General features: G+C 45.8%; 1 protein-coding gene across 1 annotated transcript in view; it reads left to right on the forward strand.

The window, feature by feature from the left end:
• LOC111609555 (NLR family CARD domain-containing protein 3-like) overlaps window positions 1-12,562 on the forward strand; it is a gene marked incomplete at its 3' end in the record, with an annotated part of 46,996 nt that extends 34,434 nt beyond the window's left edge. The window contains exons 11-12 of the mRNA XM_023338685.1: window positions 11,864-11,910; window positions 12,060-12,562. Of these exons, the coding sequence (XP_023194453.1) occupies window positions 11,864-11,910; window positions 12,060-12,562 (550 nt within the window). The remainder of the gene's footprint in view (window positions 1-11,863; window positions 11,911-12,059) is intronic.
• Between the last annotated feature and the right edge of the window lie 5,067 nt (window positions 12,563-17,629).

Here is a 17,629-nt window from a genome sequence, read left to right on the forward strand (position 1 = left end):
TAGATGTGCCCAGGTGGTCAGTTCCCAGGGGCCTGTCCACCCACCATTAACGGCTTGCTCTCGGGCGTCATCTGGGAGTGCACTTAGCTCCTCAGCTGATGGTTGGTATGCATGAGGCCGATGTACCCGGAAGACCACAGGAGAGTGGTTGGCATTCAATGGTGGAAATGACAGGGAAGCTCTAGCAGCGTCATACGGCCAGGCGGCTTGAACAGAATCCCACAGGACATCATGCGGTCCTTCTTCCCTCCTCCACACCCATGGGTCCAGTTCTTCTGGAGTGTTCGGAGGAGCGGAAGGTCCTGGTAATATTATCGGTATGGGGCTCCCATAGTTCGATTGCACTCGCCCGTAGGTTCTGTAATATCGCAGCGAGCTGTAGAACCTTGTCACTTGCCACCCTTCAGCTTCGCCTGTCAGTGTTACCTCTCCGCTCCTCAGCTGTTCCTCGCACACAGGACAGTGGTGTAGCTCGTTTCCATCCCACGTGCAATAACAAGTTCTTGGTTCTTCCTTGAGCCACCCCCATTGGGTTTCCAGCTTAAGCCGGGGCAGGTAACCCACTCGGCAGTTCCCACAGATTGTATTGTTCAATACCGTGACCGGGGAGACGCGAAGATGTTGTAGCATCTCCGCGGTAGCCCCCTGGTGCCTTGGCTTCTCACGGCCCGGTCCTTCCCAGATAATGGGGAGATGGTGGTCTGTTAAACAAACCGGACAGCCATTTTTAGCTTTTCCCCAAACCAGCATTTCTCTCTCCTCTGACAGGACTCCATTTTTAGCCCAATCCAATTTCTTCAGGGCTCGTCCTGCCCAAATCCCTGAAGGTGTTCTCCTAATTACAACCACCCCTTTCACGGTGGCCAGTCCGAGATAGGGTGGAATGGTACATGATTCACTGGCCATTTCACCGGCTTCTGTTTCACTTTAGTCAGGAACTGGCTTGAGCTGCTCAACTCCTTGGATCCCTTTTCTTTCCAGCAATACTGTGTTCCTATCCAGTACTTTCTTGACGATGTCAGTTGTCTCAAACTTGGGTTTTACTGCTGCATGTACAGGTTGCTCTCTTGCTTTGACCCACACGCGCTGTCCCTCTCGGAATGGCACTCTGGGCGTCAGCTTCTCCTTTTTGTCGCTGGAGCCCCGCCCCACTTCCTTCGTGGTGAACGGCCGTTGGTTGAGTTCCATCGCAGGGGCGGGTCTTTCGGCTCTGCTTCTGTCGTTCAGGGCCTGCCCTATTTCCACCGCTTGGGTGCTCCAACTGTTGGTGTTAGCATTTTTAGCTATCCAGCTTTTTACTAACCCAATGGCTCGTTCCACCACTCCGTTGGCTTGTGGGGTGTAGGGTGGCGAGTAAACTCGCATCACTCCATACTTCTGACACCATTGGTCAACCTGTGAATTACGGAAATGAGTCCCATTGTCCGTGCGCAGCTCTTTCGGGATTCCCAGGGCACTGCATACTTGTTCCAGCATGCCGACAACACTATTGCCGTTTGCTTTCCTGGCTGCTTTTGTAGTTACAAACCCCGACATAGAATCCACCAGCACTAAGAGGTACTTCTCACCTCTCCTTCCTGTTATCCCCATGGGACCTGCAACATCCATGCAGACTGAGCCCCAGGGGACCGTGCTTTTGATGGACAACCCATCCATCCGCTGCCCTCGGCGACCTGCGTTGTATTGACCACACACTTCACAGTCCCTTAGCACGCGTTGGACTTGTTTTACTGGGATCCAAAGATCTTGCCCCTCCAGTTCCTTACGTGTAGGTCGCACGCCTGCATGTCCAAGGGCCTCATGCACGCTCCGCACGACCTCGACCACGTATTCTTCTGGGACCTCCCGTCCTTTGGGAGTCCTGTCCCACTTCTCGGTACCGACAAAGACGATCTTTCTTTGTTGGACATAACAGTCCACTTCATCATTCCCACGCCAATGAGCTCCCTCATGCGTGTGTGCTCTTTGATGCTCAACATCTATTTCCAACTGCAGTTTTAGCTCAGCAATCTTTTTCCACAAGTCTTTGTGTGCCACTGGCTTGCCCTTTGCTGTCTCGAAACCATTTTCTTCCCAAATGGCCAAGTCCTCTCTGAGGGCCTGAGCACAGTAGTAACTATCGGTTACTAACCTGGCACTTTTGATTTTCCTTTTCACCAGCTCCAGCAATCCTTCCAGTACTGCCGTCACTTCTCCGGCTTGAGCACTACCGGGGGCCTTTCCTTTCTGACGGCATTTCTCTTTGCCGTCCTGCTTCAGAATAAATCCCCAGTACGCCGACTGGTCGGACCCCTTTCTGGATCCATCGGTGTAAATTGTCCATTCCGGTTGTCCTGGCTTCTCAGGTATTTCTTGTGGTTTTTTCTTACTGGTGGGTTGTGCTGGCCCAATTTCAAGCTCCGGGTCCAGCAAGATGTCCTCCCATCTTCCCCACCGAGTATTGGTTGCTTTAGTACTTTCCACAGTCCCTTTTCTTAGGTACTTGTGAACTTGGCTTTGTGTGATGACTTTAACTGGTTGTCCTTGTGCTAAATCCTTCAGCACACCCCAATATCGAGCTAACACCGCTAGCTCCTTCTCCTCCTGCGGGTATTTCTTTTCAACAGAAGTTAGGGTGTAACTCCACAGGGTAACCAAGCCTCCATTTTCGTTACTCACTTTGATCATGGCATCGTCATTCTCGCAGCTGATTTCTGCCACTAGTCTTTCTGACAAACTCCTTGGCTCCAATCTCACAGCTGCTTGAATGGCCCTTCTCAGTTCCTCTAGGTTCTGTTGATTGGCCGCTGTCCAAACCCAGGGTCTTTTTCCGTCTTTCTCATCGTCCTCACTTTTCCTCAGGCAGTGGTACAAGGGTTTGGCATATTTCTGATAGTTGGGCACATGGTCTCTGACATAGTTGCACAATCCCAATATTTTCTGTAAGTCATTTTCTGACTGAGGTGGTTGAATGTTCGTCAGCTTTTCTCTGTACCCATCCGAGAGTCCCAAGTCCGACGTGACTTGGAAACCCAGATAATTCACTTGGAACTGTCCAAATTGACATTTCTTGAGGTTTAGTTTCAAACCTGCCTTGGTGAGGTTTTCAACTACTTTTTGTAGCCTCTCTAGGTGTTCTTCTTCTGTGTCATCGGCAATAAAGACATCATCAATGTACACAGTAGCACCTACGTCCCCCAGTACTTCCATCACTGCTGACTGGAACACATTTGGGGAGTTCTTGTAGCCCTGGGGTAACCTTTGCCACACATAGCTTTTGCCCTTGTGGGTGAATGCAGTTTTACCTTGCGATTGTCTGGCGAGGCGTAGGGAGAAAAATCCATTAGCTAGGTCGATGCAAGACTTGAACTTCTTGACTCGAAGAGTTTTCAGCGCTCCTTGTGGATTGATTAGACTGGCTCGGTTTGCTATTGTTCTCCGATTCAGGGCCTTGAAGTTGATAACTGGCCTCCAACCCCCTCCAGCCGACTCAGGTTTCTTCACCGCCTGGATGGGGCTGTTGGTGATCGGGTTGAGTTCCTCTCTGATGATCTCTAGGGCACCCAGTTCCTTCACGATCTTGTCCATCTCCTCGACGGCTCCTGGGTTCAACGGGTACTGCCGAACAGGTGGATGAACCCCACCTTCGATGTGATGAACAAACTTTGGGTCCAAATCTCCACAATCGTTCTTGAACCGTGCCACCTGCGCCGTAACGATGATTTCACGCAGCTTCTCTTTCCCAGCCGGGGAGAAGTCACTCTCTTCCAGTTTCTGTTCTGTCACCGCTGGTATGTCAACTGGTTTGTACCAGTCTTGCTTTTCTGATCCTGTTTGGGTCGGGCCGACTTTCACCAACCTCGCTTTCAAGCTTGTCAGCCTTCGCTCCAGTCTGCGATGTGTGCCTTTCTTCTTGCTGAGTTCGTCTAAGTCTTTCACTGTGAGGAGATTGTAGGGACCTTTCACCCACACTACTCCTTTCCAGGTCCCATAAGGCATTTCTTCTACTTTTCCATTAGCAAACTGAACCTTCAGGTGTCCTGCTGTTTTTAGGTCTTTGCGGGTCATAGACACCTCCGCTCCTGTGTCCACCAGGTAGGGTACTCCCTCCACTTTAGCGTAGATTTCGTCCCCTTCCCAGTAGGCATTTTCTAGAATGACCCGCGACCTGGACGCCATTACTTTGGTGACCCTCCGGCCCCGGCTTTACGGGACTCACGGAGGGCCGTCCTCTCTTCTGGGCTCAATTTCCTATACTCCTCATCTGTCAGGAACTGACCTTTTCCTGGCTGGTTTGATGAAGCCGGAGGGTTGGTCGGTTTCCCTTGTGGTCCCGGTGGTTTCTGCTGGAACGGCCGGTTCCGGAAGTTGGATGGCGGTGCTCCTTGTTGAAACGGTCTGCTCTGGAAGTTGGATGGCGGTGCTCCTTGCTGGAACGGTCTACCTTGGAAGTTAGATGGTTGTCTGATGTTAACCCTTCCAGGTGGCTTTGCCGGTTGGCTAGCCTCCTTCTTCCTTTTGTCCTCATAGTACTGCTGTTCCAGGTCGAATCCTTGCACTGCTACATCCATCTGAGCGACTGTTGTGCTTCTCACTGGCAACTTCACGAACACGATCTCTCCTCTGCGTCCTTTTGTCACCTCACGCAGTACTTTCACATATCTCGCAGGAGAAACGGTCTGCTTAAGTGTGTGCCAAAGCGGTTCCAACCGGCTTCCCCTGTCCAGCCGTCCTCTGGCCCTCTTCACCTGGGACTCTTCATCATCCATGTCCTCCAACACCAGCCTTTCGTAGTTGCTCTGTGCTGAATCCGTTCCAACCATCGGGTCCGTAGTCACGCTGGTCAGCCACAACTTTTTGGCTCCTTCATGGTTGGTGGTAGACAGCACAGTTGGCCAAACATCTTTTAGATACTCCTCATTGTTTTCGTCTGCGTTTTTACTCCTAATCACCAGCCTTAGATTCTTCAATTCGGCGTAAGCATCCTGTCCTGTATTAGTGGCAGGTGGTTGAGCTGACACTTCTGGTTGTCTCGCCGGGATCTGCGGTCCTGGCTCCGAAGACGTCGCCTGAGGTTCCTCTTCATCAGCCGACACTTCGTCCAGCTGCTGTTGAGTTTCCCTGGAGTACTTGTAGGCGGCTTTCTTCAGTCGTCGCAGCATCACATCATACATAATTCCAATGTATGCGTTCCTGAAGTTGGTAGTCAGGGAATAGTGTGCTGTCAGGGTGGAGCAGGATGGTGTCATCAGGATGTTAGCCCATTCTCCGATTGTCGCTTCCACCTCGAGCTGCACCCGGTCTCCCAATCTGCTGGCCCATCCTGCCGGGATCTGGTACTCGGTTTGGCCGACCTCTGGTACATACGTACGCCGTCCGTCCTTAGCCTGCACGGGACCCCAGGTCACGTCTCTTGCCAGTCTCTCAGAAGATCCTTCGATGTCAAAAGTTTCTATTTCTTTCTTCTTACCCCGGTGCTGTCCTGTTCGGAGTGTCTTGTGCTCTGTCGGTGGTTGCTTCGGGTCGGAGAGGACGCTGCCGTGATCACTTTCCTCTTCTTCTTCTCTAGGATGTTCGATCTCCGGTTGCTCCTCTTCGTCCTCCGAGTCGCTGATGTCCTCATACTGCTGTTGTCGAAGAGATTCTCTCCTGGGGGAGTTCAGCGGTCGAATCTTAGCTGGTTTCATCGGTCCTTCTTCTTTCGGGACCGTCGGCTGCTCACTCTTGACTCTTCCCGCATTGGGTTTTTCCAATTTACTGCGGCTCTCTTCAAACGAGAACTCCTTAACGTACTTTGCTGCGGAGAACCCTGGTTCAACAGGTGCCTCCTTTATCTTTATCCTGGGTGGCTGCACGGCCTTGGCTTTATCTATCTGGGTGGTGTTTGAAACCTCACTCTGGGGAATTTTTAAGGGATATTTCTTGACTTCTTGTGATGGATGGCTAATGCGGCATTGCTCCTCCATCTCAGCTGCCAATTGCACCCCTTGTTCAGTGCGGAGTCGATGCAGACGGGGGTCAACCACCACCACCACTTCTTTGAACACAAAGAAATGACTGTTGGTCCTGGTTATATTCACCACTCCGTTCTCTGCGATCGACCTGGCGGTGTCCCTTGGCAGGTCCTTCGATCTCAGTCCCTGCACGCTCACCATTACTCTTCTCATGCCTTCGTTGCTGGCCATCACTAGGCCCCGCTCAAGTCCGTGCCACATCTTCTTCCGATATTCCTCCAGACTCTCTCCTTTTTGGTAACCGTCTATCGGGACTAGGATTACAGCACCATAAGGGAGACTATAGCCTTTCATTATTATTACGTCTCCTCGAGTTGCTGCACTACAGGAAGTTTCCAGCAATTTTAACTCTGATTTGTAACATTTTCCTGCCTGGTTCTTTAGGTTGCGTCGGAAGTTTTTGTTGTGGATCTTGTATCTACCGTTGGTGAACACAATTAGTCCATCCCCCTCAAGATCCCATATTCCTCCAATAAACTGATAAATCATGTGCCCGGATTGCAGCCTTATGCTGATTGTCCCCAGTGGTATTTCGGCTAACTCTCGGGCCATCCTCCAGGCATCTGATTTCTGAGTCTTCTTCTTGGGGCGGCCGGGGCCCCACTGCTCCTCGTCCGATTCCTCTTCGTCCTCGTCGGAACTGTTGGCCGATGGGGTCCTTGTAGGTGGCAGTGGCTGCCTCCTCTCCGTGCTGTGGACTCGGGGATGAAACCCGGGTCCCAGGCCCCGTTGAGGGGACCAGTTCCTGGCCGCTTGCTCCAGTTGGTCCTCGGTGAAACCGCCGACGAGTGGTCCCTCGGGGTCTTCCTCATTGGCTGGTGCAGGTGGGATGTCCTCGTTCCGCGATGGACCTGGTGGAGCTGAGGGACCTCCGTCGTTATCGTTGTTGCTGTCACCGCCGCCGCTGTCGTCGCTGCTGTCACCGCCGTCGTTGTCGTCGTTGCCGCCCGTCAGGTCTATCAGATCCCTCGGAGGTTCCTTCTGCTGGCGAGTTGGTGTCGCGGCTCTGCTGGGCAGTCGGGACGGAGCCTCAGCCACCTCCGACTCCGCCCGATCGGGGACCTGCTCTTTTTCTTTGTCCCTTTTGTAGGTAAAAAGTCTCTGCAGGGCCTCAGAGCACTCTTTGTAATGGCGCACTCCCTTGACCTGAGGGTTTACCAGGATTCCGTCAATACCTGCTGCCATTGTAGCGGTCTTTACCACACGGTCATACTTCTCGGAGGGGCTGTAAACAGTCCGCAGCATACCCCCCGTCCATTCTTCAAGGAGCTTGGCGAACCATTTCAGCCATTCTGCAGCCTCCGTCTTCTTGGCAACCTTCACTGGGCATCTGACGACTCCCAGGCGGTGTCCCTGCCTAAGCTGGGTGCAGTAGTATACGTGATTCCGCACTAGGATCTCCAGTAAGTCCCGAGCCCTGTCCTTACTGGTGGCGTAGTGAGAGTCAAAGAACATTCTTTTATTTATCTCAGTCCAGGATTCCAATCCATCGCCGAGTAATATCAACTTTACAGGAATTCGTGTCAATATAGATTGGGAAAGACGGGATTGATGCTTTTCCTCGTCTCGGCTGATGTGGCTTGCCCCTTGTCCCATCGCTGGCTTCTGTAGGGGATCCAGTTCCCCTCTTTCTTCTCCATCCATATTTGTCTTTGTCTTCGAGTCGCCTATCCCCCAAAGCCTCTCTTTGCGCTTTCGAGTAGGGATGGGTCCAGGCTGTGTTGGCTACTGGCTTCACTGTCTGGATCTGGTCATTCCATCCTCAGTGGAAGCTTTCCCTCACCTGTATGCCATACAGTTACTGCGAGGGTTGTGACTGATGGCCTTATCAGTCACCTCTAACTCTCTTCCCTAAGAGTTAGTAACCCAAGTGAGCTATTCAGAGTCTCACATCTGTTTTTACCGACTTGGTTTCTTTGGGGCCCGCCTACTCAGTTGTGCGCCGCCCCACGTTGGGCGCCATGAAGGTTATCCTGCAGTAGTCAGCCCCGCCCACTCCTCACAACTTCACAGGGCTGCCTACTGACCAGTTCTCCGTCTAACAGGTCCGGAAAATCTCTGAGACCTGGGTATTACCCTAAAAGTACTCTATAAGAGATAATCTATTTAAACTGGTGGCGAAAGTGATTCGTCTAGCTCTAACTACCTCCAATCCAGAAGTTATGACCCTTTACAGTTAAGAAACAATCAGCTGAGTAGCCCTCGCAGCTGCATAATTCCAATAACCACTTCTGTTAACGGTAGCCCACTTTCTAAATCATAACTTGCACTTGGAACCGGCTAGATTATGTTTAGTGACTTAGATGTAAGTCCCAGGGTCATTATTTACTCTCACCAAAGGAAATTATGAAGCCTCCTGTTTACTGGAATCATGTACATTAGTTTTACCTTAATTAAAAGAACTGGACAAAGATTAAATGACTCTATTAATTCCAATGTCCACCAACCTCATTAGAATTTTGTAGTATAAATTTATTAAGCAAGCTTAAGCAGGGATATGCGACATACAAATCAATAATCAATCGTATGTAGATCAAAAACAGTGTAATAAAATTTACATGTACAATCATACTACTCTGTCTCCTTTCCCTAAGAGTTAAGTCGCATGTTCTGAAATGGAATTTCAATGAGCAGATTCAACTCATACCCAGACGATGGTGGATCTTTGGCAACAGGAATTTCTAGCATCCTTGGTTGAGGTCTTTGCCTTGTGTAGAAAAACCCTCTTTAGGAAGGGAATAAAGCAGAACGGGTCTGAATCCTTTTGCAAAACCCAGTTCCTCATCCCTGGGGGAGCTTTGTCCTTCCTCCAAGTCTTGTTGCAGAGTTTAAAGTTGCTGGGTTGAGACGAGACCAACGGTCGAATAAGGAACCAGAGATGGGGCGATGGGACCCAGTCCTTTCTTGGCGGTGTGAAGTCCGAGCTCCTCCGTGGTTCTGAAGTGCGGTCCGTAGCTCAAGCTGCTCCTATAAGTTGTCTCTCCTTCTGCGCCGCCGGACTGGGAACGGCTGGTTCCTCTTTTTCAGCCCCTTTTTATGCATCTCTCCACCATGTGTGTGTATGGGGAGGCTTGGTCTACGTGACTTGCTTCACATCTGCTGTGTATCATGAAAAAGTCCCCGCATTGCCCAACCTATTCTTGCTGACCGTAGGGGAAGTTCTCGTACTTCCTCATTTTCCGTTGCCTCAGCCAAACTCACCGCACCACCCATCCTGTGCGCTTTGGCCATCTGTTCAGAACTGCTTGCGACATTTCCTGTTTCAGGACTGTGCTGTATTCCTCTCTTTCTCTATAACTCACTATTATTTATTATAACTCATTAAACACATTCAATCTGTTGTTAAACATGTTTGAATTAATGTCAAATGATTACAACTTCACGTTATCACAAGTTTGATCCTCAGTTAATAATCAATCACATCTCTCACTTATCATAATTCATCAACCATAATCTTTCCACAGTTAAATCATTACAGAAATCATTACTGATCACATTTCAGAAAATACTTTTCAGAAGGTTATTATGTGATTACTTGTATTCATTTTACTATTCATTCATATTCAATTTAATTAGCTTTTAATCAAACTACAAGATTACTTATTTTCTCTCAGGCCTCTATGCACCTTTTCTGCATGCACCCGGAAAGATCTCACACCCTATGCCAGTTTTCTTGACACTTGTGAGCCGAGTTACTGAAATACTTTTCATAAATATTCTAATTTATTGAAAATGACTGTAGTTAAGGACTGTTAGAGAGACGCAGGTCATCCTGAAATTCTGATGCATAGAATCACAAATCTAAATCTAAACTGTCACAGAGAGTAAACACAATAAAACATGATTTATCTGCAGCATTGATCATTAAATGGCTCATTACTGATGTATTAAAATTAAATATGATCGGTACACTTAATGATATTGTATTAGCCATTAGGGAAAACATTCAGCAAGTACTTTTACTTTTAATACTTTAAGTATTTATAAAAGTCAGTACTGTCTTACTTTTACTCAAGTAAAAATGTTAATGTGGTTCTTTTACTAGAGAACATTTTTGTCTGTTTATTTGTACTTTTACTTCAGTACATTGTTTGAGTTCTTTCTCCACCTCTGGTGAACAGCCAGTAGGTGGCGCTAGAGTCAGGAGGAGCCAGCCTGGAGAAAAGTCTGTTCCTCCCTGATCTGTTTCCAAGCAGTCAGAGTGTAGAAGTTGAGAGCTGGAGAAGTTTCCTCCTGTTGCTGCAGCAGCAGAGATGTTCTGCTTCATGGACTAAATCAGGTTGGAAAGAGGAGAGATCTTTACTGAGCTGCTGGATAAAAGCTTCTGAAACATTTCAACTCTTTCTGGAAACTAATGAGACATAAAAACAATGGATGTTTTTACCATCCAGACCTTTAGAACCAGTTCAGGTCAATAATTCAGTTGTTTCTGTGGAAGATGAACAGATTTGATGTGAAATGATGAAATTCTTCATTTCTATCTGATGTTCCAGCAGATCTGTAGAAAATGGAGCTGCAGCTCTCAGATATTTCAGTCGTCATGTTTTCTATCAATGAATCCACTGATTAAAGCAGGAATCTCATCTCCATGTTCTCCTCCAGAGGTTCCCAAGGTTTGTTCCTGGAAGCTGCTGCTGGTTCCTCCAATCCAGGCTCCGCCCCCTTTAGAGGAAATCTGTCCATATATGGCGCTAAGAGTCACCTTGATGCTGCAAAGCTTTGTTCAGGGATGAGATGTCAGGATGTTAGTGTCAGTCTGTTCCAGGCTTTAGTTGTTCTCCTCATGAGGAGCTGAAGTCTCTGACAGGAACGTAGAGCTGAACAGGAGAAGAACTTGAAGCTTCTTCTTGGCCTCTGATTGCAACAGCAGGACAATCCAACATTTTAGTCTGACTTCATCTGGAAATATTTCTTTGACCCTGAATCAGTTTGAAGGCAGGCCAGCTCCTCATCAGAGCTGAGATCTTCTCTGTCCTCCATGCTGGAAATGTACAAGTCCAGCAGCTCCTGATCAGTGACATCAGAGCGTGACATCATCAGTATAATGATGATGTCATTTCCTTCTCAGAGCAGCTTGGAAATCTGAGAGGAAAGATGCAAACAAAGACTCTCTGGACTGTTGGATCTGCTGGTTCTGGTTCCAGATGCTCCTTGGACACTTTCACAAGCCATTACTGCAGCTGCTGGATTCAGGATGCTGCTTCTTCTTCTTGGTCTCATTGTAAATGTGTGCAGCAGCGCCACCTGGTGGTGTTGGTTGGTAGAGGAAGTGCTGAAAGGTTGGAGGTGTTTGTCAGAGGTGTGTGATGATGGAAGCCTCTCCCTGGTTTGTGAGTCTGAGCTCAGAGATCAAACCTTTGATTCTTGTTGAACTCTTTGTTGAATGTGATGCAGCTTCTCCTTTTTAATGTTTGTATTTCTGGATATTACAGTGAGGCCACAGCAGGTTTTCAGCAGCAGGGCTGTTTAGTGTTTCATTCCTTCATCTGTGTGTGGGAGTGTGGATGGAACAGGTATCCAGGTGTTGTGTCAGAATTTAGATTGATTGTATTTTAATGCTGATTATTAAATCAGGTTGAGCTTCCAGAAATGTTTCCTTAGTTTCCTGATGTCCTTTTAGGCTTCAGTGAGTTTCTTCAGGTTGTTACTGAGGGATTTCCTTTCTCCTCTCTCTTGGAGCTTTTCCTGTGTTTGGAGAAATGAGTTGTGCTGCAGCAGCACCAACTGTCCTTCCTACATCCACTGCAGTTTGCAATCCAAATGTTGGACTGTTCCTGTCTCAGTGGAGGACAATGTGTGTCTGAGGGACATGTAATGTCCATGTTTGCTGCTGAAAGAGACTGATGGTCTGACCCCCCTCCTCCTTTCAGGGTGGAGCCTGCTGGAGTCCCATTCTTGACACCAGGTCTGAGGAAGTGTAAGTGTGTTTTTCATCTGATTCATGACAACAAAGCAGCTCACATTCAACCATCTTCAAACTGTCACATCACTCATTCAGGAGTCATCATCAAAGTGTCAATAAATGATCAATAACTGCAGCTGGATTGTGTTTGTTCTCTCCATCAGATTCCTGTCAACTCACCATCGACACAAACACAGTGGGCAGAAACCTCAAACTGTCTGAAGACAACAGGAAGGTGACATGGGAGGAGCTTCAGTCATATCCTGATCATCCAGACAGATTTGATTTTCCTCAGCTGCTGTGTAGAACTGGTCTGACTGGTCGCTGTTACTGGGAGGTCGAGTGGAGAGGAGGAGTTAATATATCAGTGAGTTACAGAAGAATCAGGAGGAAAGGAGACAGTAGAGACTGTTGGTTTGGAAATAATGATCATTCCTGGAGTCTGAGCTGCTCTGATCGTGTTGGTTACTCTGTCTGGCACAATAACAGACAAACTCGTCTCTCCTCCTCCTCTGTCTCTAACAGAGTAGCAGTGTATGTGGACTGTCCTGCTGGCATTCTGTCCTTCTACAGAGTTTCCTCTGACTCACTGATCCTCCTCCACACCTTCAACACCACATTCACTGAACCTCTGATTCCTGGATTTGGGTTCTGGTTCAGTTCTGGTTCCTCAGTGTTTCTGTGCTGAGTTGAGTCTAAAGAGTCTAAAGATTTTCCTCCTGTCAGAGAAACTCTCTCACTGTTGAACAGATAGTTCAGTCTCTACAATCTATTTCTTGGTGAAACAATTCTGATTGAGTCCTTGGAAACTTTTTCTTCTTCCAGTCCTTTAAATATGGAAGCTGGGATTATTCCAGGATTATTCCAGGATTATTCCAGGATCCTCATGTTTTTCTGTCTGTTTCCAGTCAAAGCTTCACACTGAATATCAAGATGTTGTTTCTCTTATTTTTTCCTTTCATTCATCAGATTTCATTGAAATGTTGATCAGTTTTTCTCAATCACTGATCATTTTCTGTTTCTATCGGCTCCTATTTTTCTCAACATGTCAGATTTGAATATTAAATCTTCCTTTTGTAAATTTGCTGCAGTTTTTCTTCATGTGTTTTAAATAAAAACATTTTTCTTCTGCATTTGGTTCATTTGCTGCTCATTCTGTTCTTTTCCTGCTCAAATTTAAATATTTGCATTAAAAAGATTTTTTCATCAACTCTGCCTTTCAGAAAGTCCTGATTTAAAGTAAAACATTCCCATCCCATGAAGGTCAGAGGTCAATGCTTTGAAGCCTAAAGTGGGAAAATCTTCATTTTTTCTGTTTCATTCAGAACTTCTACCTGAAACTCAGAACCTGCAGAACATTTTTCTCTGTGGAGGAAAAATCCCAGGAACTGGAAGATCAGAGCAGAATGAAAACTGGAGATCAGTGTTGGACAGAAAAGGTCTGATCGCTGCATCTCTGCTATATTTTACATTTAAATCTGATAACAAAAAGTAAACCTGTTTTTAGTGAATAAACCAACATGGATATGACCCGCCACAGCGCCAACGTGGGCCACACCTGGTTCAACCCAAACCGGAAAATAAAGGATTTAAGTGGAAAAAGCAAAACCCAGTAAAATCAGCAGCTGGTTGTGATTAAAATGCAGTTTGTTGCAGAGGTTCAAACTTCCTGATGGTGACCTCTCCTCCGTCCCTCACCTTGTCTGGCCGGTTTTAATCCTCACTGCAGTGTTAGACTGGAGCTCATCTCTCAGATTAACCAGATTAACACTGAGCTGCAACAGGAACCAAACGTCTCTCCTCCAACTTATTTCACTGATTAATAACAAGGTTGGATAAAAACATTGAGCTGAGCTTCTCATTCCTTAAAGAGTCATGAAGAAAGACTCACCCTGGAACTGCAGAAAAGAAGTTAGAAAGTTTAAAAATAGATGGAAAAACTTTGTAAATATATTCTAACAAGTGATTTAATTATCTGTTTATTTTTGTATCTTTTAATGTATAAAACTGTATAAAAAAGGTGAAAATGGTTAAAAATCTTCAGAATGAGCCAATTTTTAACCTGATTAATCATCACAATAATTCTTTGTTGGACCATCGCTACGCGGTACTGAGCAGGAAACTTTAAAAAAGTTTTAATGTAACTTTCTCTATGTCCTAACATGAGATAATCTGAGAGAACAAATGGATTTCCTCTGCCTCCTCCCTGTGTTCTGCTGAATTACTCTACTGGGTCAGAAACAAGCCATCAGAACCAGAACAATTAGCCATGAGCCTGCAAGTATTGGACACGTTTTTGTCTAAATTAGGTGATTTTATGGCTCCATTTTGCCAGATCACATAGTAGCATTTCTACCTAAAACCAAACATTAACTATTGGCAGCACTTTCACCTTTTCGGAAGAGGCTGACGCAATCTTAATAAACATGGGATAAAGCTACTCACTGCAAATCTTTTTCATTTTATCAACAAGGACAGCAATTTGATCATCGCTTCAGAAGAACAGGCTCAAGGATGTCTGACTAGGATGGAACCCTCCGCTTATCAGGATCAACCAGTTCCAAAACGAGCTGATACAACATCGACTGGAGACGGAGCGACTGGTTCCCTTCCTCCTTCCCCCCCTCCCTCTCTGCTCACCCACTCATTCACAGGATTCACAAGATACACATGAAGAAATGTCTTCTGGACCGGAGTTTCTTAAATTTACAGATGGAATGAATCAACAGGTTTTTCTTGGGACGTCTCTCCTTAGCGCTCACGTAGCAGACCTCACTTCATTTAAGCCACCTGACTCTAACGTCCCAGAGGATCCATCACTCTGCGTTTCTGAGGTCTGAGGCCAGGATCCAGACTTTATCTTTATACCCTTCTTACTCCAGAATGTGTCTGGCCCCCCGGCACTGCAAAACAGGACATTACCTGTCCGGATCACTACAAGAAAATTTACAAGAAACAGAAACATAAAATACAGCTGTTTTAATTCAAACGTCAGACTGAAGATTTCTTGGCCTGCAAGTCACTTAAACTAGCTCTTTTAAATACCAGATCTCTCTGTGCTAAAGCTCTATTAATTAATGATTTAATCACTGAGCATAATATCGATGTTATGTTTCTGACAGAAACATGGTTGAATGATAATAATGAATCAATCGTACTAATTGAATCTGCGCCTCCTAACTACAATTTCTTCAGTGAGAATAGAAAACACAAAAAAGGAGGAGGCGTGGCTTCAATATTTAAGAATACCATAAATTGTAGTAAAATCTCTTTGGGTCACTTCACCTCTTTTGAGTATCTCGGAATTGAGGTTAAAGGCCACAAATGAACTTTGACAGTAACTCTATACAAAACTCCAACTTTTGTGGAAAATTTCTTTACTGACTTGAATGAGCTTCTATCTCTTATATGTATTGATTATGATTGTTTAGTAATTGTCGGTGATTTCAACATTCATGTTGACAACCCCCAAGACAGAGGGGCAAAAAAGCTCGCTAATATTTTAGAGACTTTTGGTCTAACACAACATGTCAAACAAGCAACACACACTCAAGGACACACACTGGACCTGGTTATCAGTAAGGGTGTGAATATTTCCAATGTCTCTGTAACTGATGTCGCCCTGTCGGATCACTTCCTGTTATCTTTGAAAGTTCTTTATCTTTTAACCCACTTGGACAAACAGCAACCATCACAAAACGTTCTCTCACAGAAAACACAGCAGAAACTTTTAATCAAATCTACTCTTCTTCCTCACCCTTAAGCTGTAATGATGTAGATAAGTTGGTAAATGATTTTCAGTCTAAAGTCTCAGATATTATTGATTCCATTGCCCCAATTAAAATGAAGGTTGTGTCTGGTAAAAAGAAATCTCCATGGAGAAATGCACAAACAATTAGATCTGCAAGACAACTCTGCCGTAGGGCAGAACGAAAATGGCGTAAAACTCAACTCCACGTTCATTGTGACATCTATAAAGAAAGACTACGTAACTATCATTTAACACTAAAACATGCCAGAGAGGCTTTCTTTGCAGATGTCATAAAAAAAACATTAACAATGCTCGAGCTTTATTTGCAACAGTTGACAGAATCACAAACCCTCCTGTGACGTTACCGCCTGAATTCCAATGTATTGCCGCCTGCAACCAGTTTTCCAGCTTCTTTTCAGAGAAAATTTAAAAAATCAGAACATTTATCTGTACATCCACTATAAAGTCAGTACCAATGCTGTGCCCAAACAAAACAAATACAGGAAAAATGACCCAATTTCAACTACTTAATTATAAAACCCTACAGGAAATTATAAGTCAACTAAGCTCCAGTTCCTGCTGTCTGGATGTTTTACCCTCACATTTCTTTAAGAAAGTCCTGCCTGTTATTGCTGCTGATCTGATCCAAATAGTAAACTCATCGCTCTCATCAGGCGTTTTCCCCCAGGCTTTGAAAACAGCAGTAATCAAACCACTTATAAAAAGAACAATCTGGACAAATCACTACTGCAGAATTACAGGCCGACCTTTGAACTCCCATTCATCAGCAAAGTTATTGAAAAAGCTGTGTGTAAACAATTAAATAGCTTCCTAACTATAACCAACCTCTTTGACTCCTTCCAGTCTGGTTTCCATGGTTACCACAGCACAGAGACCGCCCTCATAAAAGTGTTCAATGACATCCATATAAATACGGACTGTGGCAGAACCACAGTGCTGGTTCTGTTGGACCTCAGTGCAGCTTTTCACACTGTTGACCATGATATATTACTGAATCGACTGGAGAGTTGGGTCGGACTCTCTGGTCCAGTGCTTAACTGGTTTGAATCTTACATAAAGAACAGGGATTTCTTTGTTTCAATTGGAAACTTCTCATCAAAGAGGTCAAAGGTCACATGTGGGGTACCCCAAGGTTCAATCCTAGGACCCCTTTTATTCAATATTTATATGCTCCCACTAGCTCAGGTTATAACAGGAAATAATATTAGCTACCATAACTATACAGATGACACACAGCTCTACATTACGATGTCACCAGGTGACCTTTGACCCCATCCAATCACTGAACAGATGCTTAGAGCAGATAAATGTGTGGATGTGCCAAAACTTTCTCCAGCTGAACAGAAACAAAACTGAAGTTATTATTTTTGGACCTAAAGAGGAACGATCTAGAGTTATAGATCTAGAGTCAATGCACAGCTTCAGTTATTACAACTGAGAACCAGCGATCAGGCCCGAAACCTGGGAGTAGTGATGGACTCTGACCTGAACCTCCAGAGCCACATAAAGACAGTTACAGAGTCGGCCTTCTATCACCTGAAGAACATTTCCAGGATTAAAGGACTAATGTCTCAGCCAGATCTAGAGAAACTCATCCATGCGTTCATCTTCAGTGGTATTGATCATTGCAACAGCGTCTTCACAGGTCTGTCCAACAAATCAGTCAAACAGCTGCAGCTAATCCAGAATGCTGCTGCTGGCTTTCTCACTAAAACCAGGAAGATAGAGCACATAACACCAGTTTTAAAGTCCCTCCACTGGCTCCCTGTAGCTCAAAGAATAGACTTTAAAATACTGTTGTTAGTTTATAAATCACTGAACGACTTAGCACCACAATACATTAAAGATCTGCTGTTGTATCAACCTTCCAGACCTCTCAGGTCTTCCGGTTCTGGTCTGCTCTGCATCCCCAGAACCAGAACCAAACGAGGAGAAGCAGCTTTCAGCATCTATGCACCACAA

Source organism: Xiphophorus maculatus, chromosome 8, assembly GCF_002775205.1.
Source record: "Xiphophorus maculatus strain JP 163 A chromosome 8, X_maculatus-5.0-male, whole genome shotgun sequence".
Taxonomy (NCBI): domain Eukaryota; kingdom Metazoa; phylum Chordata; class Actinopteri; order Cyprinodontiformes; family Poeciliidae; genus Xiphophorus; species Xiphophorus maculatus.